This window comes from Ruditapes philippinarum, unplaced genomic scaffold, assembly GCF_026571515.1.
Source record: "Ruditapes philippinarum isolate M1 unplaced genomic scaffold, ASM2657151v2 ctg125_1_1_1_1, whole genome shotgun sequence".
NCBI classification, from domain to species: Eukaryota; Metazoa; Mollusca; class Bivalvia; order Venerida; family Veneridae; genus Ruditapes; species Ruditapes philippinarum.
Genome location: NW_026853776.1, coordinates 381,444 through 408,679, shown reverse-complemented (window position 1 = coordinate 408,679; position 27,236 = coordinate 381,444). Strand labels below are relative to the sequence as shown.

Here is a 27,236-nt window from a genome sequence, read left to right as displayed (position 1 = left end):
CACTCAACAGGGTAAAATTAAAAATGCTGTATGATTGAATCTTTACGTGATCGTGAACAAGTCCAGTATACTAGATTGATGAAGCAAGAATATCAAGGAGGTACTAGTACTTTTATCAAAAAGAAGGTTACATATATAATAATGATAAATCAGAAATCAAATACAAAGCTACCGTCACAGGTTTTTTGAATGTTCAAATAATATGCACATTAACGTAGATATTTCAAAAGGCTATTTTGTAATTAGAATAAAAGATGTTTAGTGTATGTCGAATATTTGTCACTAGGGGCATCATCCTCGTGCAAGTAATTGATATCTTTAAAGTGGAACGTATAATCTATTGACTATGATTGCCTGGAAGTAAGTTGGGGTCAATTTCGGCAGCGGAACCCCGTCTTGACTTTTATTATTTCGACGACCTATAAATATTTGGTACAGTAAGTCATCCATCCTGTCAATGTAAAATAATTGTCACTATGTAACTTGGGAACATGTTTGAGAAATTGTATTTCATATCTGTCTGGTGTTTTTCTACTGATATTTTCAAGAACACGAAATCTATCCAACTTTATTAAAATGCATGTGTAAGTGCTACTTCCCTTGTCATACTTTACTATATCAATCTAAAATGTTAGCGTATTTAACATAAAGTTGTTCAGCGCATTCCAACGTAAACCCGCCTTCTTATACGATCCATAATTACCGCATTTGGTATGTTCAATCCATGTTTCGATGACGAGAAACCTTAGATTTATTCTTTATTATTTATTCTTATTCTAAAGAATAAAATCAACAAACTAGCACTTTCTTTAAACTATCAAAACGGATACTTGACGCGTTTAAAAGACTGTCCGGCACTCCTCCACTTTTAGTTAAGATAATTCGTCTAAGCTTATCTTGTTTATCGGAAACTATCGTTCTTCCATCGTGTAAGTTAACGGGTCTTGTCAAACGTATAAACATAGCGGTACCTTCCATGGGTCTTAGAATTACATATATTCATCCGAGCTCTTGAGTCCATTGATATCGCCATATATGTTTTCCAAATATTTCAAAACATTGAGCATTTTTGTCACATGCAGGATAAAACATTGAAACACAAGTGTAAGTTCTACTACTATAGTTACACACCGCAAATTCCGTTATAACTTTATGAATATAAAATGTCAGCGTATAAAATACAGTTGTTATTGTGCATGCCAACGTAAAGCCGCCTTCTTATACGGTCGAAGAATAGCGCGCAGGGTGCGTTCACTCCATGTTTCACCGACAGAAAAGAATTTGTTTTGGCAGTTTCCTGATTGATTTCTAACACCTCGTCAGTGTCAAAACAACAAACAAACACTTTATTCAAACCATCAGAACTGATACCTCTTGCCTCGTTTGCGGGTATACTTTTAAGAACTCTTCCACTTTTATTTAAGATATATACTCCGAAAGCTGCATCGGAGATGTATAACGTGTCACCAAATTCGTCTATGTCAATTTGTTCTGGTTTATAAATGCCAATTGGTTTTATATCTATACTTTTTACAAGCTGTAAATTTTCCCGGTCTTGTAAATAGTATATGCATACTGTGCATGAGCCTAAAAAATACAAATATTCATCCAGGCACTTCAGTCCGTTGCAATCTCCCAGCTCTTCGTAGGTGCTCAATGTTTCATGCCCCCTCTCAAATATCTCCAAACACAGAGCATCTTGATATGCAACAGCTACGATGTCGTCAGGAAAACACGTTATACACATCGGATGGTCCTCTAAATAAAATACTTCTTTTAATAGTAAAGTGTCGAAGTAGAATATTTTCATACATTTGTTGGCATGGTCTGCAATCATCAAATTGCCATTTCTCATTTGAGCGAAATCGATGGCAGTACATGATTTACTATCTTCATCTATTAAAATCTTTAGCTGACACGGGTTTGACCTTGATTTTTGTTTTACCATGACTTTTTTCTGATCTTTGGTAGAGTCAGAACTGTAAAATATACAAGAAGCATGAAAATAAATGAAATTGTGATTAAAATTCGTGTTTCCTTTCGACAAACATATTTTGCAATAGACCAACTTAAAAGATATGATATGCACAAACGGCTGCATATTTCGAGGAAAATCTTCACTTTACTAGATCATTCATGAGAATAATGACCTGGTTAACATATTGATTGTGACCTTTGTGTTTTTCTGTACTACAATTATGCATAAAAGGTTACAGAGCCGGTTTTCCAGTAGTGCCAAAAATATAATTTTGTCGTACAAGAAAAGATACCGAGTTGTTGTTACGCAGGTTGAACACCACCCTATGCGATTTGTAGCATTTTCAAGTTAAAAAATTTGTGCATTCTCGTACCTGGCTAATATCATAACGTGTGATTTTACTACGGTTCATATGTTTACTAGGGAAAAACATACGTCTTGTCACCATAACTCTACAGTAATATAGTTTTTGTTTGAATATATAACATATGTTAAATAGAATTTATGGATTTTATGTTTTATTAAAATTCAGAAATTGCAGATCATTCAATAGAGAAATAGTTTGTTTTAGTTCGAAATTTATATCTGGTATATCTGATCAGCTTTAATACTGCTTAACAGCCTCATTCCTTTCCTTTGGGTCTGATGTTATTTATTTCTACGGTATATCCCCAAAATGAAGCGTTTAAATAAACCCAATTTTCGATCGTTCAATTTAAACTGACCTTTCCGCTGTTTACTGTTTTATGCAAAATGGTTGACTGGCAACCTAATTGCTACACTTGACTCATGCATAGCCACTAGTTGAACTGGTTTACACAAAGAACCGCATGGTTTGTGATATTGTTTGTTTTTATTTTTATTCGCATGAACGTTAAAAGACGCATCTGCACAATTGGTTTTGTAAAGCACTCGCCATTTAATTAAAGTGTTACTTTTTGTACGAGTCATTCTGAAGTGCTCCTAGAAATTACTATACAAAAAAACACCAAACAACAACTCGATTTTAGGTTTACTATCTACATATTATTAAGAAGTACATGTATATAAATGCTCACCTTTCCGTTCTTGTAAGAAGTGAATTCATTTCTCGGTGATTTGTAAACTTAGCATGAAATCTTAGGCATTTGTAGCACAGTTTCTTCCCATTGTTACCACAAACTTCACAGAAGTGCGTGGCTTTGCTTCTCACTTCATCTTGGAGGCAATATTCACAAAGTAATTCATTATCACCGGATCTAGAGTGTAATAAGAATTCCGAGCCTAACTGTTTCACTGCAGGCTTACATTCTTGACTGAGGTTCCTAACAGTACTTTCTGTAATGTCACTCTGAGCGTCTTGCAAGCTTAAGCAAGAACTTCCGGAATCAGTAGTGCTCTCATTTCCCGCTGTAACACTTAATGTAGAAATACTATTTACCACCGATCCAGTTTGATCCTCACCGAAATTTTCTCTGAAACTCATATAAGAACTTGTATCTTTGATAGTTTCTTCATCATCATCTCTAACCGACCCTCTTACACTTAATGTCGAGATACTTTTTAAATCAGAATCGCCAGACTGTCCACGATCACCTCCTTCTGCCATTATTTTCAATGAATACGTGCATTAATTTCAATATCGAAAATAGCAGAATTGAAAAAAGAAATTATGTTCATACAAATACACACATTTGTCAAACGTAATTATCCAATGTTATAACTGTAAAGTTTTTAATGCATACTTAATAGAGCGTACAAGTAAAGTAAATATTCTTTACAATATCTACAAAATCCAATACATTTATGACATAAAAATCTATCTTAGAAGTCAGCGTTTAAATAATAATATCTATTATCTGTTTACAGAGGTCCAACAAAAATATATTTTCCAGTTTATTTTTAATATTACATTTAGTTATTTTTCTTTTGTATCAAACCATGCAAAATAATGTTCGAAATTTAGCATTTTGTTTTAAAACTGTGATCACTCTTTTCAACAAGTGATATTAACATTTATTTTTCCCTACTTTAACCGTCATCATGCCAAGATCCGTCTTGAAAATTTATTTTATAATTTTGAAATAATTATTTTCATAATCCACCCATAATCGATGCATGTATAATTCATATTTATTCAAAGAAATGCTATCTTTATACTGTACAGTAACACCCTATAATTTTTAAATTACAAAATGTTTCTGTTAAGGTATCGTTCAACAAACGTACATGTAAAATCTTTTATGCAAAATCCTGTTTATGCACCGCATACTTTATATATTACAAAATCGTTTTCAAGTTAATATATATTTTGAGCTTTATTAACAAAATATTTAAAAAACATAATTTGGTATCTATCATATATGCAAATATGTAGTGAGAAACATATATTCAAAACTTAAAGGTTTATGTATATCATTCAACTTTCTAAATTCAAATTTTTACCACTTTCATGTTTATATGTAGATTTTTGCTTAAGCCGGTGCAAGGGGCGTTGACGGTTATTTGCAATTGACAGTGCCGTCCATGAACAGGTTCAATCAAGTTAACACTTTTTCAATTTTGCCATTTTGAACTTTGTGTAGGGATTTCAAATTTCTCTATTTTATACCTATAAATCGTTACATAGGTAAAGCAAAACTGTTTGCAACATAATATCGGTCTTAGCGGTGTTTATCGGCTATTTAACACCAGTTTGGCTTTTTGATGCGTATGAATTGACCACGAAGGCCTTAATTAGGTCTGAGTGGTTAATCTTTTCCCTTCAAAACGACAAAACCGGCGTTAAATAGCCGATAAACACCACTTAGACCGATATTATTTTGATTCTTACACGATAAAATAAGGAAGATTACTCATGTTATTTTTTCAAGCGGAAATAACTTCCGGTGCTGATTTTCGTATAAAGCTGTTCGATTTTCGCACCCTACTGCTGCTAAGATATAGAAATTATTTAAAAAAAATTTTTTTTTTTTAGAGAAAACATTATTTTATCAAGTTTTCAACAATAAAAACTTACGTCTAAGAATGGATTGTATTGCGTTTACATCAGTACCCCATTTATCATTCTGTAAAATCGGAAATAGATTGTTAGATTATAGCATGTAGATAACGCATATTAAATCATTGGGTACAATACCCTAGAATGTTCAATGCTTGAATAATATGTTACGAATTAAAATAAAACAAATGATTCGTAATTTGATCGACTGATAGTTGAAAATTAACGTTTATAACATATTCCTATATTTAACATTCATGAGTAAGGCGTTTTTAATCATATACATGGCTCGGTTATAAAAGCACTGAGAATGTGTAATATAAAGGTGTAAAATAACTGTTATTTTTACAAATATATGTTTCTATTCATGTACAATGCATCCAGACGTGGTCACTTTCGAACAAATTAACGGACACCTTGCAAGTTACCTAATAATTTGATACCACCCATTACAGAAATAGGTAATATGCTTTGTGTAACAAACAGAACATATTCCATATTTTATGTTATTCATTTCAAAAGTCATTTAAATGATATTAAAAAAGAAGGTATCGTCTGCAGCAATTATTGATTTCGCGGGTTGTAGAACTATTCCTAGAAATATTACATGTTTATAATAGCTTAGTTTATTGAAAAGTATTCATTAATACAACTGTATTTTTAAAATTATTTCTTAGAAAATACATAATTATAAATTTATATTTAATGTATTACATAACTTTGATTCTTTGTGAATCAAATCCTTTCTTTTTTTCTCATTAGTTATTGTCATGATACAACAAAATCTTAACGTTAAAAATAAGAAAACAAAGAAAGAAATCAAATATACTTGGAAATAAATGTAATAAATTATACTTTTTATTCATACGTCATGGAGATAAACCATATGGTCTGAATAAAACTGAATTGAGATAATTTTTTCGAAATTAGACAAATGTCTATTCAACAATGGAAAGTTTTGAAACAGAAGAACACAATTTTTTTCTTTTTTTAAAACATCTTTGTTAGCAATATTTACCAATAAAAAGAAATTATCTCTATGTTTACCGAAGTAGTGAGCTCTCTATCGACCAATGTTAAATCTTTTTAAAACGGCATGAGTGTTTGACGAGAACATGAAGAAACACCAAATGCATTTTTTAAACCAGTCGAGTACATGTTGCATCATTATACTCTTCCTAGTGAACTTCTCCGGAAATACTAGTTACAAAGAAATACTGTTTTATTACATACACAACATTACATTCAAATAGTGTTGTACAATATAGATCTACAAAAAGCGTTAAAGTACAAAGTTGGTGAAAGAGTTAGAAAGTGAATTATAAAAGTGTAAACCTAATATAATAAATAAAAATAATAATAATAAAAAAAGATCCGGACAGCTGGAAGTGATAATGATTTTCCTATGTCTATAACATAGAGGCAAACACTGACATCACAGCCGTACTTCAGTTGCTAAATTTTCATACTTCTCATTGCAATCCATAGAGGTAGTCTACAGAGAAACCCCTAAAAGTCACTAAACACGGTAAAATTAAAAAAGTTGCATTATTGAATCTTTACATGATCCAAATATAAAGAAGAACAAGTCCAGTAAACTGATTGGATTGATGAAGCAAGAATATCAAGGAGGTACTAGTTCTTTTATCAAAAGGAAGGTTACATATATAACAATGACAAATCAGAAATAAAATACAAAGCTACTGTCACAGGTTTTTTGAATGTTCAAATAATCTGCACATTAATGTAGATATTTCAAAAGGCTATTTTGTAATTAAAAAAAAGATGTTTGGTGTATGTCGAATATTTGTCACTAGGGGCATCATCCTCGTGCAAGTAATGGATATCTTGAAAGAGGAACGTATAATCTGTTGACTCTGATTGCCTGGAAGTAAGTTGGGGTCAATTACGACAGCTGAACCCCGTCCTTTATTTTATTATTTCGACGCCCTATAAATATTTGGTACAGTAAGTCATCCATCCTGTCAATGTAAAACAATTGTCACTATGTAACATGGGAACATGTTTGAGAAATTGTATTTCATATCTACCTGGTGTTTTTCTACTGAAGAATGATTTTATAATAATTTTCAAGAACATGAAATCTAGCCAACTTTATTGAAATAAATGTGTAAGCGCTACTTCCCTTGTCATACCTAAAATTTTAGCGTATTTAACATAAAGTTGTTCAGCGCATTCCAACGTAAACCCGCCTTCTTATACGAATTACCGCATTTGGTACGTTCAATCCATGTTTCGATGACAAGACTGGCTTAATTTTGACAATTTTGTGACTGATTTTTAAACCTTAAATTTATTCTTTATTATTAATTTTATTCTACAGAATAAAATCAACAAGCTAGCACTTTATTTGAACTACTAAAACGGATACTGACGCGTTTAAGCATACTGTCCGGCACTTCTGCACCTTTAGTTAAGATGAATTCGTCTATGCGAGTTTTACCTTGTTTATGAAAGACAGTGTGGAAATTATAATTCTTCCATCGTGTAAGTTAACGGGTCTTTTCAAATATATAAACATAGTGGTATCTTCCATTGGTCTAAGAATTACACATATTCATCCGAGCTCTTTAGTCCATTGATATCGCCATATATGTTTTCTAAATATAAAACATAGAGCATTTTTGTCACATGCAGGATAAAATATTGAAACACACGTGTAAGTTCTACTACTAGTTACACACCACAAACTATGTTATAACTTTATCAATCTAAAATGTCAACGTATAAAATATAGTTGTTATTGTGCATGCCAACGTAAAGCCGCCTTCTTATACGGTCGAAGAATAGCGCGCAGGGTGCGTTCACTCCATGTTTCAGCGACAGAAACAAATTTGTTTTGGCAGTTTCCTGATTAATTTTTAACACTTCGTCAGTGTCAAAACAACAAACAAATACTTTATTCAAACCATCAGAACTGATACCTCTTGCCTCGTTTACGGGTATTCTGTTAAGAAGTCTGCCACTTTTATTTAAGATATATACTCCGAAAACTGCATCGGAGATGTATAACGTGTCACCAAATTCGTCTATGTCAATTTGTTCTGGTTCATAAATGCCAATTGGTTTTAAATCTATTCTTCTTACAAGCTTTAAGTTTCCCCGATCTTGCAAATAGTATTTGCAAACTGTGCATGAGCCTAAAATATACAAATATTCACCCTGGCACTTCAGTCCGTTACAATCTCCGAGCTCTTTGTAGATGCGCAATGTTTCATGCCTCCTCTCAAATATCTCCAAACACAGAGCATCTTTATATGCAACAGCTACGATGTTGTCAGGAAAACACGTGATACACATCGGATGGTGCTCGACATAAAATACTTCTTTTAATAGTAAAGTGTCGAAGTAGAATATTTTCACACATTTGTTGGCATAATCGGCAATCATCAAATTGCCATTGCTCATTTGAGCAAAATCGATGGCAGTACATAATTTCCTATCTTTATCTGTTAAAATGTTACAATAAAATAGCTGACATGGGCGTGACTTTGGCTTTTCGGCATTTTCCCGATCTTTGGTAGAGTCAGAACTGTAATATATATAAAGAACATGAAAATGAATTATTACGTGATTAAAAATTACTGTTTGATTATTGTATATATATATGCTTGAATTTTGCCCTTTTATATTTTTCCCGGTTATAGCGAACTCATTTCTACTCCCAATTAAGTTAGAATTACAGAAAATTACACTTTTATAATGAACTCCAAAAATATCGATTAACCGTTAAATAGATCCCGCATTTTTTTCTTTGTTCATCGGCACGGCCGATATATACTGTTTATTGTTGTATGTACTTCAATACAGCTAAGGAAGCGGTAGGTAATAGCTTTCTATTAAGGATATTGTTTGCAGGAGTTCTTGTCACAAATTAAAACGATTTTTCATTTTATTCCATTATTTTTTTTCTTTTATATATTGCTCGAGGAAAATAATAATGATCATTTATCTATTTTTAATAGATTTTAAAGAAAACGGCTGTGTATTTTATGGTGGCTGATTTGTGCCATTCGTGTTTTCGCCCGGCGATCCCGCAAAACGAAAAGTCGAAAATTAACAAGTTAAAATGGCGGGGGCGCGGAGCGAAAACACGCTTATAAGCGATGGCACGGGGCGAAGTTTAATAAATAAAACTTTCCCCCGAGGGGGCATGGAGTGAGATAAAAGAAATAAAACGGCGGGGTCACGGGACGAAAACACGCTAATTAGCGGGGTCGCGGGGCGAAGTTTAATAAATAAAACCTCGCTGCGCGCCCCCGCTAATAAGCGTGTTTTCGCTCCGCGCCCCCGCCATTTTAACTTGTTAATTCTCGACTTTTCACTTTAGCGGGGTCGCGGGGATAAAACACGAATGGCACAAATCAGCCACCATAGTATTTCCTTTACAAGATCATTCGTGTTTTGTGTATATCTTAAAAGCATTTGACCTATAGTCATGAAACTTTATAGAAATGTTTGTCGGCATATATAGTTGTGCATCTGGCGGTTTGTTTGTGGATTTATTCAGTTTTTGTAGAGTAATTGCCCTTGACTTAGTAAAAACCATGCAGAAATGTTGTGTAATGTGTACCTTGAGTGTTCGAGTTAGAATCAACAAACTTTACAGAAATGATGATCAACATCACTGTGAAGCTGTACACCTAGGGTTTTGCATGTGTTTTTTTTCAGTTTTGATAGAGTTATTCCCCTTGACTAAGTATAAATTATAGACTTGTTCATGCATAGCTCAAAAGTATTTGACCTGTAGTCCTGAAAATATACAAGAATATTGGACAGCCTGTGTAGTTATGCACCTTAGGGTTTGCTTGTGGAATTATTCAATATTTGTAGAATTTTTGTCATTCACTTAGTAAAAGATTTTCATTTTTCAATTATGGTCACGTGTAGCCCCCGAAAGTTTTGTGGAGTGACAAAACAGTGGAGTGTGGGGGGCACCGTGTCCTATGGATAAATTTCTAGTTATTTGAATATATAAGATATGCTTGACAACGTCATTGCTTTCATTTGCGGCTTATGTTATTTATTTCTACGGTTTAGCTCTAAAAATTAAACCTTTAAACTGTTCCACCTTTAGCTTGTTTAATTCAATTGGACCTTTCAATTGTTTACTGTTTTATGCAAATTGGCTTACTGGCTATCTTGACTAATGTACCGGATTTACTCAAAAGAGCGCATGCGTTTGTTTGTGATACTGTTTGTCAGCAGCTGACCTAGCAATGAATAGAAAATGAATGGCTTTTTCACATCAAAAACTTTATTGTAAAGGTCCAGGGAAAAAGAGAATCATTTTCCTACTGGTGGGCTTATTTTACGCACAGATCTTTGAATCTTGAAGTGACCCATTTCAAAGCATGTATACTTTGTTTTCTTATATTTTATTTTAAGTGTTTTTATTGCATCTGTGTAAATCTAATGTGATATCTGATGACTTAACAACTTGTTATCAATTCGTGTGTATTCTTCAGAACTTAATGTCTAGGACTACGGATAAGGAATATACCACAAGTAGCAGAGAAGACTTTATAAACTGAACAAAATCAACGATAACACAACACATTTGAAATGCTGAAAAAAGGAGTCTACGGTTTTCTAGGCTTATTTCGATTGGATATTGATGACGTTTAAAATAAACGATACCGGTTTCGACCAAATGTAGCTCATCTCAACGTCATTATCGGTTCTAAAGCTTCGTGTGATTTGAATGATCACACAAACACAGATGTTTTTTTTTCATTTTAGACTGAAATGCAAGCACCGTTTTGCAGGGATTGGATTTTCTAGAATTTTCACAAGTGCTAGAAAAGCTCATCCTAAAACCCACGTAAAATAAGTTATATTTATACGCTACTGTAAGAGTAAATCCTAAATAAGTATTATTTTTGTTATTTTCTATCAGAATACGATTTACCAATGTATATTTTCATTGCGATAAAGACTCATACATTGTCCGTGTCATAGGTGGAATTATTTGATAAACGCATTTATACACATAAATCGATATATACACACTTACACAAACTAAACATACACTATTTATAAAAGTACCTTATCTACATGATTATATACACGTATCTACATTAATAACAATCATACACTAATAACAATAATATAAAATATTCATAACTACATAATAATAAAGAATAATTTGAACACCAAACTAAAGTAGATAGTTTATAATGTAGTAGTAGTTTATAGTTAGTGTAGTCGGACCTCCTTATACTTTCGTTTTTTACTTTATTTATTTCGATTAACCTCCTCTCTGTCAATCACTATCGAGTAATCGATATCCGCCATATTTTGAATACAAATGTTAACAGCCTTTTATGCTTTAAAACTATTATCATCCTTTTGTAGTTTTTTATTGATATATCTACAGGTAAACGTTTGTCTTTAGTGCCTTATATTTATTTGTGGATCTGAATTTGTATTGTTAATTGTTTGTATTTTCCGTGTCTTATTAGTGTTTATGTATGTCATTACAGGAGCGTATTTACCATGTAAATATAAACAGATTCTGTGCTCTTGTTTTCACTAACCATTGAGTAGGACGGCGACATCTGTTTTTACAGAGAATGATATTCGACTCTGTGGTTACTGTTAAGCTGTTAACAACAAACCAGTTACCCTCTATCTAAATAGTCGGCAGACATATGAACTGTCGCTGATTTGTCGGTTTCGCTGTGAATTAATCTTGGTCTTTTAAGCTTGTTATTCGTCTTCAGGACACGCATTTTTGAAGGCCACAATCGTCAAAAGACGCCATAATTATTATTAATTCTATGTTCATGGTTTTAAAAATCACGCGCTTTACAATGAAACACTCACGAGCGACCTAATATTTTACAGGGACGTCAAATTCAGCCGTCAAGGTTTCGGAAAATGATAGAAAATAATTTGCATTCTTATTAATGCACTACTATTATGTGAAGTTTTCGCCATTTATTTACAGCCTTACATTTCAACGAGCCATTCTGACGTGCTAGTAGAAATAACTATACCAAAAAAAAAAAAAAAAAAAAAAAAAAAAAAGAAAAAAACCTAGATTTTTTTATTAACTAACATCATAGTAGTATATATATGCTCACCCTTCGGTACTTGTAAGAAGTGAAGTCACTTCTCGGTGACTTAAAAACTTCGTATGGTATCTTAAGCATTTGTAGCACATTTTCTTTCCATTGGTACCACAAAGTTCACAGAAGTGCGTGGCTTTGGTTCTCACTTCACCCTGGTGGCAATATTCACAAAGTAATTCATTATCACTGGATCTAGAGTGTAATATGAATTCAAAGTCTAACTGTTTCACTGCAGGCTTACGTTCTTGACTGCGGCTCCTAACAGTACTTTCTGAAATGTCACTCTGAGCCTCTTGCAAGCTTAAGAAAGAACTTCCGGAATCAGTAGTGACCTCATCTCCCGCTGTAACACTTAATGTAGAAATACTACATACCACCGATTCAGTTTGATCCTCACCGAAATTTCCTCTGAAACTCATATAAGAACTTGAATCTTTGATAGTTTCTTCATCATCATCTCCACCTCTTACACTTAATGTCGAGATACTTTTTAAATCAGAATCGCCAGAGTGTCCGCGATCACCTCCTTCTGCCATTATGCACAGTAATTTCAATATTGAGAATAGCAGAATTAAAAACAATGAGATATTAGGCACATACAAATACACAAATTTATCAAACGCAATTATCCAATGTTATAACTGAATTCTTTAAATGACTGTACAACTAAGGTAAATATTATTTCCATTATCCACAAAATACCAGTACACTTATGACATAAAAATCTCTTTATGTTTAAACGGAAAATATTTATTAGGTAAACACTACACAATAACTGTCAACAAAATATATACATGTATTTTAAAGTGTTTTTATTCATGGAAACAATACGTGCTATTAATATTACAGTTTTTTGTTGTTGTTGCAAAACATGAAAAATAATATTAATTGTTTCTTTTCGGAATTAAGCATATTGTTTTTAATCTGTGATCACCCTTTGCAATAAGTACCGGTAATTACTAACATTTATTTCCTTTCTATATCCGTCATCATGCCAAGATTCATATTGAAACTTTATTTCATTTTTTTTTGAATTATGATTTTCATAATCCACCCATAATCCATGCAATATAATTCATATTCATATACAATGCTATCTTTTTACTGCGCTTTAACTACCTTATTATATTTAAATTACAAAGTGCTTCTGTCTGTAATGTAATCTTATATGCAAACCCAGTTTATGTACCGCAAACTTAAATAAATATTACAAATTAATTTTTAAGTTTACATATCTTTGTTGTATTTACAAAACATTTAAAAATACACGGATTAGTATATATCTACCTAGACCACTTAAAAACTGTGAAACTCTAACAGTGTTTAAGAGAGCACTTAAAACTCACTTTTTAAGAGGTTTTATTTGGACTGATCATTTTTATGTTCTTACCTGTATTTTATCATTCATGTGGGTCTTTTTAACTTTTTAAACTATATTTGATTTGAATTTGTGACTTGAGCAATATTGATGTTTTATTTTATTTTTTTAAATATTGTATCTTTTATTTGGTTATACTTTACAGTACTGTTGAACGTGTCAATGTGCATGAAAAAAGTGCTTAAGAAGTTTAGTATATAATAATAATAATAATATTATTTTATTCATATATGCATATATGTTCAATTAAATATATTTATTGCATAAAACATGTAACATATTTATAGCAAACAATACATGAAACCAATACATGTACATGAAATATAATGGAAAATTATGGGTTTTACTTAATAAGTTTATTAATACGCTTATACAAAAGTAATTGTCAAAGAAATATTAAAATACGTAGATTTGAATATGCATATATGTAATGAGACTCATATTGAAAAACCCATATGACACTCATAAAACCAGGTAGAGGTCAGTTTATCTGTCTCAGTCAACTTTATTCGTTACATAGGAAAAGCAAAACCGCTTGCAACAATTTTGTATGATATAAATACCGATGCCTAGAATGATCTTATGCATTTTTAGTTTTTCTAGTTTTAATTATTAGACTGAATGTTTTAATATTGTCAAGAACATGGAGCATTTTTATCGCAAAACACGGTATTTGCACAAAATTTTATTGATTTTTTTTGAAATAAATAAGTCATATAATTATTTTATATGACAGACGTTAATTTGTAGCCACCACTGGAAACACGAATTCCCCCGCATTTATCGACCCTTCATTCTTCGGCATTGCTAGTTATATGATTATGGGAAATAACCGCTGCAAGGAGTTAGAAGAGACACACACTAAATACTCGCTCCAGAAGAGTTTTGATGAACTGACTTGTTGACTTGTCAATTTCAAGTGAATTGGTTCATAATGGAAGATTTGTATCATAGTTTGAGGACCTTTCTGTTGAAAATGCGTCAGAGTTAAATCGTATATATACATGTACATGCACAGTGCGTTATTTGCAGTGCAGGTATTAGTTACCCGCACTCCTGAGCATGCCCATTGATTGGTTCATTTTTGCTGGGGTTTACTTATTTTGACGGCAGAGAAAGGAAACGCGACAGAAATATGATATTCAGAAGCTCCTTCATTGATTACTTTTTTCTTGGGTTTCATATTGTGACAACAAGGAACGTGTTTTTATGTTTGACTATGATACAAAAGAGAAAGAACACCAAAACACTCAGCAATCTGATGGAACAAAGCAGATAGCCTCGTGTTTCGGTGCTCTTTCTATTACCTGTAATACCATACATATTTAAATTGACAGAAAGTAGGTAGGTAGGTAGGTAGGTAGGTACGTATGTACGTAGGTAGGTAGGTACGCACGTACATACATACATAGATTTACATCTAAAACATACAAATATAGGATTGCATCGTTGATTTATATGGTGTGTACGTCAATTTGTTCTTAATGATTGATGCCTTATTGTCGTAATTCAATAGTTCTTACATGTGAAAGGTTTTCTGAAGCTTGTTGGTGATATATATAGGCAGTGCATGAGGTACCGCGTAAGTAATATAGGTATTCCCCAACGCTCTTTAGTCCATTACAATTGTCCATTTCCTTGTAGATTGTCAATCTTTCGTGACTTTCCTCAATTTTTTCCAAGACATAAAACCTTTATATATGCAACTGCTACGGTGTTGTTGGGGAAACACGTGATACACACCGGATGGTCGTCTAGGTGAAATACGTTTTTCAGGTGTAAATTGTCGAAGCTTAACATGCAGTTATGTCTTTTAATAGCAAAATAGTAATAACTAAACTCAATTTGTTTTTTTCCATAAGGAGATTTATTTGCACCTAGAACTGCTTAGTGTATTCATTTCGAGTACATTAGTAGAATATTGGATTAAGAATTCAGAAAGGAGAAATATAAAATAGATAAATATAGAATCCCTAAAGAAAGCCCAACACGGCAAAATTGAAAATGTTGCAGGCTCGGTTTGATTGAGCCTGTTCATGGACGGTACTGTAAAGTGCAAACTACCGTCCACGCCCCCTAGCACCGGCTTAAGCAGAATTCAACAAAGTTTGCACATGTATCCCTTTTAAAATGGGCATTTTGTCTTCCACACAAAAATATTTAACTTCAAAAGTGGCCAAAAATTAAAAGAAGCAAAAAAAGTGTTGAGCTGTAACATAGTCCAAACAGCTTTAGAGAAATATAATTATTAACATTTTAAGACTTTTAGTCATCGAAAAATGTATCTTATTTTTTATGTTTCAGGCTGTTGGCCAGACTTGTTGGCTCCTATGATTCAAAGAGAGACCAACAAGTGCTATTTAATGCTTTTCAATTTGGGACACTTGAGGGAGGTTATAAGATGAATAATTTTCTGCCCATATTTCAGCCTTATTTCCAAATGTGTTAAAATACATCGGAAAACAAAGCAGACAGCAGAGACCATCTTCAACGGTATAAAGTTACAGTTACAGCTGACACTTTTTATTTTCAAATCTTAAAAGATCACCTGCCATTGGAATCCGTTACCACGAGTCTAAGATAGAAAGATCTCTGACTCAAAACAATGACATTGAGTATGAAGTAAATGACTGTAAGATATTCAAACTAATAACTTTTTATAAAATTGGTACATGGAAATTAAATGAAAAAAATGCCAATTTAGAAGCAGGTTGGGTGGGTGTCTGACACATATGAACTTTCTATCATTTAATGATTAACGTGTCGTTGCCCTGTCCTTTTTATGTTTGGGGTCCGCCTGGGCTCCTTGCCGTTGGTTCTTGTTGCTGGGTCATATGGGGGTTGCGTTCATTGAACGCCGCCTTTCCTTGTTAATCTTGTTTATCATATTTTCTACACAAAGCATGAATACTGTGTGCAAAGTGGCAAGTCTTTTGCCTCTATGTTATGCCTTACCCCTGATAAAATCTGTGATCGTAAGCCGTTACCGTACAATTGAAAATTTCAAGGTATGTAATAACCAGCCAAGAAAACCCAGATCAATACTTTGTGACCTTATTGTGCCTTTAAATTCTGCTGAAAAATTGAGTTGCAAAAAAGCCAACGATACTAAAATCAAGTAATAAAACAATGAAACACCACGGAAACAAACAAAGAATATATATGTAGTTCAAAATAGAGAAAACAAGAATCCAGAAAGAACGCCCTACACTGCAAAATTGAAAAATGTTGCAGGCTCGGTTTGATTGAGCCCGTTCATGGACGGCACTATAAAGTGCAAACCGCCCTCCAGCACCGGCCCAAGAAGAACGCAACATTTAAACATGAAATGTTAAACTGTTTGACTCAGAAACATCTGCAGATGTGTTCAAACGGTGGTTATTCAAGACCAATAAGTACAACAAAGGAAAGCATAATCAACATGTTTCCTGGTGAAGTGAGAAAAAGATTGATATACTTTTGAATCAGGACACTAATGTTGTAAACTGGAGCCTCGAGGAAGAAGGTGGAGCTAAAATATGATAAGCAAGATCAACAAGGAAAGGCGGCGTTCAATGAACGTGTAATACCCGCTTGCCTTAAGTGGTGTATGAGGTTCATTGAACGCCGCCTTTTCTTGTTAATCTTGTTAACTATATTTCAGGGATAGCAAATTTCTACTGTTACCTTCACCATCGATGTTAATTTTATATAAAAATAGAATTAAAAATAATGTTGGTTTTGACAATGATATATTGTAAGTGGATGCAAATTGAGGCTAAACGCAGAGCACTACCAAATGAGGGCTGGTCAGGAATTATTATATTGAATGAAATGTCCATCAGACGGATCTTTAAATTAACAAAAATGGTGATGTTGTGGAACTTTCTGGGCTTATGGAAATTGGTTCTGAAGGTAAAAACCTTTCCCATATTTTGGGGGAGGGGCACGAAAAAGAAAAACATTTTTTTTGGCACATTGTTTCTCCAACTTGTTTTTTCGGGCTTTTAGGGGTTTTGTTTTTCAATAAATTTATTTTTTTTTCTTTGAGTTTTTTATCATTTACAAATTTAAATTTTTTCATTTTAGTGTTTGGGCCTTTTCCTTTGCTCTGATTTGTCCCCCTGACCTGTTTTTTTTTGGGGTCTCCTGTCCCCCCTCCCCCGGGTTTTCTTGTTCCTGGGCCCAGGGTTTTTGGGTTTGTTGGGTTTCACTAAACGCCCCCTTTTCCCTTTGGTTGATCTTTTTTTAAATTTTCATTTTTTTTAAATTTCCTTTGGCCTTTTTTTAAAAACAGAGGGGACTTAAGCCCAGAAACTGTTTTTCACTATTTTGGGGGAAAGCATTTTGAAAAAAAATTTCCCAAACATTTTCTGAAAGGGAAAAATATACGCATGTATGGATGGAGCTCAGTGTAATAGATCATTTGTGAAATGCAATGTTTCAAATCATGATACATAGTCCAGTCAAAACAACTTAGACTCAATGATATTCATGATAAATGTGCCCCATGTATTTAAGGAAATCAAGAACAACCTGTTAAAATCTTTATCCTCAGTTCCTCTACACGTCTTCTCTCACTTTGGCCTTTAATAAAACTGTTCAATGGCAGATGTTCATTGACTGATTTCAATGGGGCAGATCAAATACACAAACGAATACTTATTTCCATCAACTCAGTCCAAAATGAGGAACCATTTGGCTGAGGAGGTATTAAACAGTCATATGCTGCATGTCATTAAATATCTTGGCCCTAAAGGAAGTGATCTTGGTGGAGCAATCAAATTACGAAAAAAAAATCAAAACTGATAGAAATTTTCACAAGTTTTAAACCTGTGATTAAAGACTTAAAGGGCTACGTGAAATTGATGATTGATTCAAAAAAACCCTTTGAACTTTCAGTTTACGCTTTTGGGGGAAATGTTTTAAAAAAAAAAGGGTTACTTCATTTTAATGCAATGAGGAATATTTCATTTTCATGTAACATTTGGGGTTTTATTAGTTTTTGCAATGAAGGGTTTTAAAAATATTTGCTGTTTACTGTGCCTGGATTGATGACTGCTGAAGTGAATGAAAATACTTTTAATCAAATGCGGTCTACCTATAATGGAGCAAAGAGCAATCCCAATCCAGTATGAAAGAACATTAAATCACATAATATTAGGTCAAAAGATAATATATCAAAAAGGCATACAGGAAAATTTTTGGAGATGGAAAAATACGCTATTACGAGTCAGCATTTAAAAAGCAAAAAGTAGGGTTCATCGACCCCTTCATAACCTCCCGATTTTCCCTTTTTAAAATTTTCCCTTTTATTTTTGTTCTGCCCCCTTTTTTTCTCGTTTAGGGCACACACCCAAAAATTCTTTTACTTTGGGCCCAACCCCATTAAAACCCCTAAAATTCATGGTAATGGCCAACTTTAAAACCTTTTCCACTTTGAAAATTCCATGAAAACCCCCAGAGAAAATTTTTCTGCAGGAGTTTTCAAAATTCCCAAAATTGTTCAAAATTCATGTTTAAAAAGTTGGGAATTTTTGGGTTAAGTCGATTTATTTGGGGGGGTGGTCCCTTTGTTTGCCTTTGACATACCCCTCCCCTGGTTTTAGTCCTGCAACTTTTCTGTTTTGGGCCGTTTTGGGGCTTTCTTTAGGGATTCTTATTTAATTTGAAAAGAATGTGTGTGCCCTTAACGAGAAAATAATGGGCGGAACTAACCAATTGGACTTTTGAAAGGGGATATGTCTTAGTCCCCTCCTTAGTCTCTAGCTCTGCTCATAGACAGTTGACCACAACAGCAGGTGCCAAATGCCGTGTGGCAGCTGTAAAATGTTGTCCCGTACTTCACTTCAGTGTTGTTATATTTTTTCTGGTCCTTCGGGATCATTGGTGCCAGCACTATTAAGTGTAGTATTGAGTACTGCTCAAGCCGGTGCTAGGAATGTGACGCATGTTGCACTCATTCATTATTCCTCATATATAGACTCAATCAAAACGAGTCTGCAATTTTCATGTAAGTTTGTTGTTATTAATGCTTCCGAGGAATAACTTTGTTTCCAAAATTTTAAATATGAAAATGCCAGGTTACAACGTACATGTCATGACGGTCTCATCTTTCGAACCTGTATGGTTTCTTCCTTCGGACTTGACTACGAAATACTTAAAATCCGACGGCCTTACCGCCCGGCCATAAATTTCGTGTCTATAACAGTATAACTAAAAAAAATATTTTTGGATTTTTTTTAATATATCGATATTTTATTGCAAGGTTAAACACGTTTAGGTAAAATCAATGCCACTAGCACCTTTGACATATATATTGTTACACACAACAAATTATGATACTACTTTATCAATCTAAAATGTCAGCGTATAAAATATAGTTGTTATTGTGCATGCCAACGTAAAGTCGCCTTCTTGTACGATAGAAGAATACCGCACAAGGTACGTTCACTCCATGCTTCACCGACAGAAAAGGATTTGTTTTTGCAGTTTCCTGATTGATTTCTAACACTTCGTCCGTGTCAAAACGACAAACAAACACTTTATTCAAACCATCAGAACTGATTCCTCTTGCCCCGTGTACGAGTATACTGTTAAGAACTCTTCCACTTTTATTTAAGATATATACCCCGAAACCTGCATCGGAGATATATAACGTGTCACCAAATTCGTCTATGTCAATTTGTTCTGGTTTATAAATGCCAATTGGTTTAATATCTATACTTCTTACAAGCTGTAAGTTTTCCCGGTCTTGTAAATAGTATATGCATACTGTGCATGAGCCTAAAAAATACAAATATTCATCCAGGCACTTCAGTCCGTTACAATGACCCAGCTCTTTGTAGATGCTCAATGTTTCATGCCTCCTCTCAAATATCTCCAAACACAGAGTTTCTTGATATGCAACAGCTACGATGTCGTCAGGAATACACGTGATACACATCGGATGGTCTTCTAGATAAAATACTTCTTTTAATAGTAAAGTATCGAAGAAGAATACTTTCATACATTTGTTTGCAAAGTCGGCAATCATCAAATTGCCATTTCTCATTTTAGCAAAATTGATGGCGGTACATAATTTACTATCTTTATCTGTTAATTTCTTTAGCTGACATGGGTTTGACTTTGACTTTTCTTTTACCATGACTTTTTTCCAATCCTCGGTAGAGTCAGAACTGTAACATATACAAAAAATATGAAAAAAAATGAAATTGTGATTAAAAATTCGTGTTTGCTTATTATGTATCCTTTTGACAAACATATTTTGTAATAGACAAACTTAAAAGATATGAATGTGCACAGACGGCTATATATATAAGTATACGTATAATATATATATATAAATATATTAATATATATAATATATATAATTCATATATATATATATATATATATGTATAGTATATATAATTATATATATATATTATATATATCGAGGAAAATCTTCAATTTACTAGATCATTCATGAGAATAATGACCTGGTTGCCATATTGATTGTGACCTTTGTGTTTTTCTGAACTACAATTGTGCATGTAATGTCCTTTCAAAGGGTAGCAATTTCGGTTTTCCAGTAGTGCAAAAATATGGCTTTGTCATACAAGGAAATATATTGAGTTGATGTTACCCAGGTTGAACACCAACCTATGCGATTCGGAGCTTTTACAATAAGATCTTTGGGTTAAAAATGTTGCGCAATCTCGTACCTGGCTATCATAAAGTGTGTTTTTACTACGGCCTACACACTAATACAATTGTTTACTATGGAAAAAACATACATTTTTTCACCATTGCTCCACAGTAACAAAATAGTATTTGTTTGAATATATAACAGATGTTAAATGGAATTTATGGATTTATGTTTTATTAATAATCAGATATTGCGAGCCCTTTTTCTATATCATTTAATAGAGAAATATTAGGTTTTAGTTAAAAATTTATATCTGGCATATCTTATCAGCTTTACTACTGCTTAACAGCCTCATTCCTTTTCTTTAGGTCTGATGTTATTTTTTCTACGGTATATCCCCAAAAACGAAACGTTTGAAAACCCAATTTTCGCTCGTTCAATTTAAAGAGACCTTTTCGCTTTTTACTGTTTTATGCAAAATGGTTGACTGGCAATCCAATTGCTACACTTTATTATTGTTTAGTCCCTAGTTGACCTGGTTTACATAAAAAACGCATGGATTTTTTTGGGATACCTGTACTGTTTGTGAGCAGTTGATCTAGCAATGAATAGGAAAGGCAGGGCTAAATTGTTCACTGCCAAAATATCTGTAAATGTCCAATGGAAAAGACGCTGTAAGAATCAAATTTCCTGTTGGCCAGGAAATGTTACGTCATTTCGCAAACGGCAATTCCCCATCTAGAAAACAAGTCTTTCAATTTCGAAGTGACCACTTTTCAGGACATGTATAATTTGTTCACTCATATATTATTTTGAGTGTATTTATTGCATCTGAGCAGTTTGAATGTGATATCTGATAACTTTAAATGTTGTAATTGATTCGTATGTATTCTTCAGGACGTAATTTCTGTAAACGTTAAAGTACAGGTAAAACATACACCACAAACTGAAGACAAGATCTTTGAACTGGACAATATCAACGATGACACAACACATTTAAAAATGCCAAAAAAGAACGTTTTCGAGGCTCATTTGAATTGGATAGTTATGATGTTTGAAATCAAAGATACTTGATGTGGCTGATTTGTGCCATTCGTATCCCCCGCTTCCCGCCTAACGAAAAGTCAAGAATGAACAAGTTTAAATGGCGCGGAATGAAAACACGATAATTTTCGGGAGCGGGCGAAGTTAAATCAATAAATCTTCCCCTCGTTGTGGTGCAGAGCGAGATTTAAGAAATAATACGGCGGGCAGGTGTGCAAGACAAAGTTTAATAATACGCTAATAAGCCGGGCGCAGGCGTAGTTTAATTAATAAAACTTCGCCCCGCGGCCCGCGTGTTTTCGCTCCGCGCCGCCTCCATTTTAACTTGTTAATTCTCGACTCTCCGCTTGGCGGAGTCTTGGGGGGAAAACACGCCAATTAGCAAGGGGGTGCGTGGCGAAGTTTTATTTAACTTTTTGTACGAGTTATTTTAAAGTGCTACTAGAAATTACTATACCAAAAAGAAAAAAACACCAACCAACAACAACTCGATTTTAGGTTTACTAACTTTATATTATTACGTTGTATATAAATGCTCACCTTTTCGTTCTTGTAAGAAGTGAAGTCACTTCTCGGTGATTTGTAAACTTAGCATGAAATCTTAGGCATTTGCAGCACAGTTTCTTCCCATTGTTACCACAAAGTTCACAAAAGTGTGTGGCTTTGGTTTTAACGTAATCTTGAAGGCAATATTCACAAAGAAATTCATTACCATTGGATCTACGATGTAAATTGAATACTGATTCTAATTGGTTCACGTCAGGCTTACGTTCTTGACTGCGACTCCTAACAGTACTTTCTGTAATGTCACTCTGAGCCTCTTGCAAGCTTAGGAAAGAACTTCCAGAATCTGTAGTGCTCTCATCTCCCGCTGTAACACTTAATGTAGAAATACTATATACCACCGATTCAGTTTGATCTTTACTATATTTCCTCTCGCCTTTCCCCTGGCACTCATGTAAGAACCTGTATCTTCGATAGTTTTTTCATCATCTCTAACCGAAATACGTAATAAATAGACCGTACAACTTAAGTATATATTCTTTAGAATATCAACAAAAATCAATACACTTATGACAAAAAATATTTATTAATACAAGAAGGTAGCGTTTAAACAAAAGATATTTATTATCGATTTACAGAGGTACAAATAAGTGTCAACAAAATATATATTTCCAGGTTTTTTTTCATGGAAACAATACGTGCTCTTAATATTACATTTTTTACTTTGTGTGAAAACATGGATAATAATATTAATTGTTTCTTTTCGAAATTTAGCATATTGTTTTTAAATCTGGAATCACTCTTCAACAAGTATTACTAACATTTTTTTCCATTCTATAAACATAAACATGCCAGAATTCGTCTTGAAAATCTATTTCATAATTTTAAAATGATTATTTTCATAATCCACCCATGATTCATGTATGTATATTTCATATTCATTCGAATAAATTCTATGTTTATACTATACTATAACTATTCTATAATTATTAAATGACAACAACAATGACAAAAGCTTTTATTTGCATTAAACATTGTGAAAATGTTAATAGCATAAAATGATGAAAAAATACAAAATGCTTCTGTTTCGCTATCGTTTAACAAACCTCCTACATAACCTTTTGCAACAGTATTGTGCCATATAAATACTGATGCCTGGAATGATCTTGTGTATTTTAGTTTTTCTGGATCACATTATAAGAATGAATGTTTGGGCCTAATAAAAAAAACATGGAGCATTTTTATTGCAAAAGCACTGTATTTGCAACCATAATTGTTTGCTTTATTAAAATATAATAATCATATAATTATTTTAGAGACGTTTATTTCTAGCCAACAGCGTAACACAAATCTCTACGCATTTCTCGACCTTTCATTCCTTGGCATTGGTACTAATATGAATGAAGGAAATGACCGCTATGAGGAGTTAGAGGAAAATTATTTGAAACTCGCTCCAGAAGAGTTTTGGTGAACTGACTTGTTCATTTCAAGTGAATTGGTTGATAATGGAACGCCTGTAATACAATACATATTTAAGTTAACAGTATTAAGTATCTTAATGTAACATGGCAAAACTATTAGATGAATTTATAAGCCAGCTAGTTATATAAATAATATACGTTAAGGTTATCGAATAAAACTCAACGATACAAATGTGCTGTGTTACACTTTTAATGTTTTTACTGGGTGGACATTCATCCCATATGTCACTTTGTAATTTAACATAGATATTTGTCTAATTTACATCTATGTGTATTCTTGAATGTGCTAAAACATATAAGTCGTTAATATCAATATATAAAATAAAGTTATTCTTGTACATGCCGATGAAAATCCGCCTTCTTTTATGGTCGAAATATACCTAACACGGTACAGCGATAATATCGTCTGGCAAAAGCGTTTTGCAACTGGAAGTTCTTAAAACTTTGAGTTAAAATATCAAAAATACACATTATTAGCAGTATCCGAAGAGACATCATGTTGCGCACATAATGATATATTCATAAGAAGTTTTTAAATCTTAAACATACAAATATAGGACAGCATCGGTGGTATAAATAGTGTTTCCAGATTGGTCAACATCATTTGTTCTGGATGATTGATCAGAACAGAACAGAACAGAAACTTTATTACTTGGTTTAAGCATAAAAAGCTCATCACCATATTAAATATACAAATACAGCATATAATACATAAATGACACATGACATGAATATATATAATTACAAAATAATTGTTTATGTAATGTGAGAATGTTTAATTTGAGATACGAAATTACTTAAAAAAGCATATGAATACATATATATAATACACAAGAATTGGCCTATCTTTACCAAACATTATCAATTTAAGCTACACTACATTTTCTTTTATGTGAATACAAAAAAGCAAACTGTGACAAATGAAGGGGGATAACTTAGGTAACTTTACATAACCAGTATTTTAACATTTACTTCCCCTTAATAATTCATGATCAATATTAATAGAATTCATTTCTATATGAAAAATGAATACATTTACTGATTTTGTACGTTTTTTTATATATATAAAGAAAAGAACCCCCCCCCCCCCACAAAACAGACCAATGCCATGTTGTTGTAATTCGATAGTTAATTCTGAAACAAAACATATCAACACTTACATAAAAAAATAAGTTCCTTTTGTTTCTTTGAAAAATTCACAAAGCATTTTATTATCTTTATCTATTTGCAACTGTAACACTTAAGTTAGAGGTACTACATGCATCAAATTCAGTTACAGTATTACCAATATTTTTCTCCGAATTGGCCCATCTTAAAAAGTCATATAAGAATTTTTATTATGACTAGAATTATTGCACAAAGTATCTTCTTCATCTACTTTTACACTTAAAAATGAGTTACTTGCGCTTTTTATGAAACCCCCTTCTATCATTTCTGTACCAAATATGCATAAAGCCCCTGGATTTCAACATCGTTGAATAAGGAAAAATACATTTTGTTACACAGGTGTTTGATTTATTTTTTTTACTTGACTTCAAAACAATTAAAATAAATACATTTAATGTGATACTCCAGAAGATTATATTCTTACATACATCTCGAAGTATAGAATGGTAGCATTGAAACAAACAAATACAAAACATTAAACAAGACTAATAAATTGCGAATACAAACATCCTTACTTTTTTCTCCATTCAATGACATGAATGATGTTAACTTAATTATATGACAGAAAGTTTTCTGTGTCTTTGTCAAAAACGAATAACGGATTTACAATTTTTTGAAATTTTAGTTGTAGCAGGAACATAATATTATTTCAGTTTAAATTCCCATAGCTTCTGGAGAATTTCACATACTGTCACGTGATGCTAAAAATAAACCAGACGAAAAAGTACTGTGGAAGTTGAAATATAAGGTATGGTGCAAAACTGAATGAGCATTAACATATAAAACATTAACACATAAAAAGTATACAGGTAAAAATGCAACAAATGTTAAACGTATGTGACTTCCATGTTTTGCATATGGTAGAAACATATGGTGTCTCCAAAAAAAGTACCCCATATCAAAACTGCCCTTTTTAATTGTAAAGACAGGCGAATTTATCATACTATTTTTATAAGCGAAAACATTTATTTTTGGAACCACGTGTAAAGCCCGTTTATTTACATTTTCTGTTTTAAATAACATTTTTTAGTTTCATGAACCTTGAACCAGAGCACGACCTTAGGCTGAGAAGCTCCCATAGGTCTTCCTGCGATAACATGCGCCCCAGGCTATGCCAGGTCCCGAACCTCGACCTCAAGTGAATATCTATACAATGATGCAGATGCAGTACAAACATTTAACTGTTTAAAAAGTAAGTAGAAAAAATAATTGTTTTATTATTTTATTTTATTCATCTTATTACATAGATTAACTAAATAATTATTAACTTTATTGATTTGTAGCTACATATGTATGTTTATATAAACTTGTTAATTTAGATATTTCCAATTCTACATGGTAAATAAAAATTGATGGAAATACAGACAAACAAACATTTTGGTCATTATGAACTAACATCTACATACATCACCAATGGAGGACGATTATTATTTAAACATAAATTGAATAATGTAACTGATCGGTGAAATTGTGCTCCCATAACGCCACCTGTTGTATTGTTAAGAACTTTCTATAGGCTTGAGACCTTCCAGCTTGGCCAAATGAGGTTAAACACTGTAAGTAAGTTAGTTTTAGTTTTTATTAAGTGAACATTTTAACAATTAAGAACCCATTGTCACTCTCTATGGGTAGCTTCGTTTTGGGTTCTTAATTGTAAAAAGAATCACTTAATAAACACTAACATATACAAAGGGAGAAAAAAAGTCATGAATAAAAATGAATGATTATTCTCCCCATAACAATAAGTTGCACATAGATGCATGAACCAAGAATCTTTTAAGAATTTTCTGTACAATCATGTAGAATCTAATTAAGACTGTTCAAAGTGTTAATCTTGCAGAATATATGATCATAAATTTATCATATGAAAAACACATGAAAGTTCACATATATTTAATATATGAAAACTTATTCATATGCAAAACATGTGATCACAATGAGTTTAACATATGTTGATGACATATTTTTTCATATGGCCCTGTTTAACATATGTTATTT

General features: G+C 32.8%; 2 protein-coding genes across 3 annotated transcripts in view; both read right to left on the bottom strand.

Moving 5' to 3' along the window:
• Positions 1–746: 746 nt before the first annotated feature.
• On the bottom strand, positions 747–23,046 carry LOC132737841 (uncharacterized). Its single transcript, XM_060725195.1, has 2 exons — positions 22,627–23,046; positions 747–1,979 (listed from the first exon to the last, which is right to left on the bottom strand). Exon 2 carries the CDS (start codon positions 1,946–1,948, stop codon positions 1,151–1,153), a length of 798 nt encoding a protein of 265 aa, XP_060581178.1. The 5' UTR covers positions 1,949–1,979; positions 22,627–23,046; the 3' UTR covers positions 747–1,150.
• The window catches only part of LOC132737839 (uncharacterized), a 41,779-nt gene continuing 20,257 nt past the window's right edge, over positions 5,715–27,236 (bottom strand). Inside the window, exons 1-2 of one of the 2 annotated variants that reach the window (XM_060725194.1) lie at positions 12,068–12,726; positions 5,715–8,511 (exon numbers count right to left, since the gene is read on the bottom strand). In XM_060725194.1, coding sequence (XP_060581177.1) covers positions 7,686–8,511; positions 12,068–12,591 — 1,350 coding nt within the window. In that variant the 5' untranslated portion in view covers positions 12,592–12,726 and the 3' untranslated portion in view covers positions 5,715–7,685. Of the gene's footprint in view, positions 8,512–12,067; positions 12,727–27,236 lie in introns of those variants that run through there. The other variant, XM_060725193.1, reaches the window with a different exon arrangement.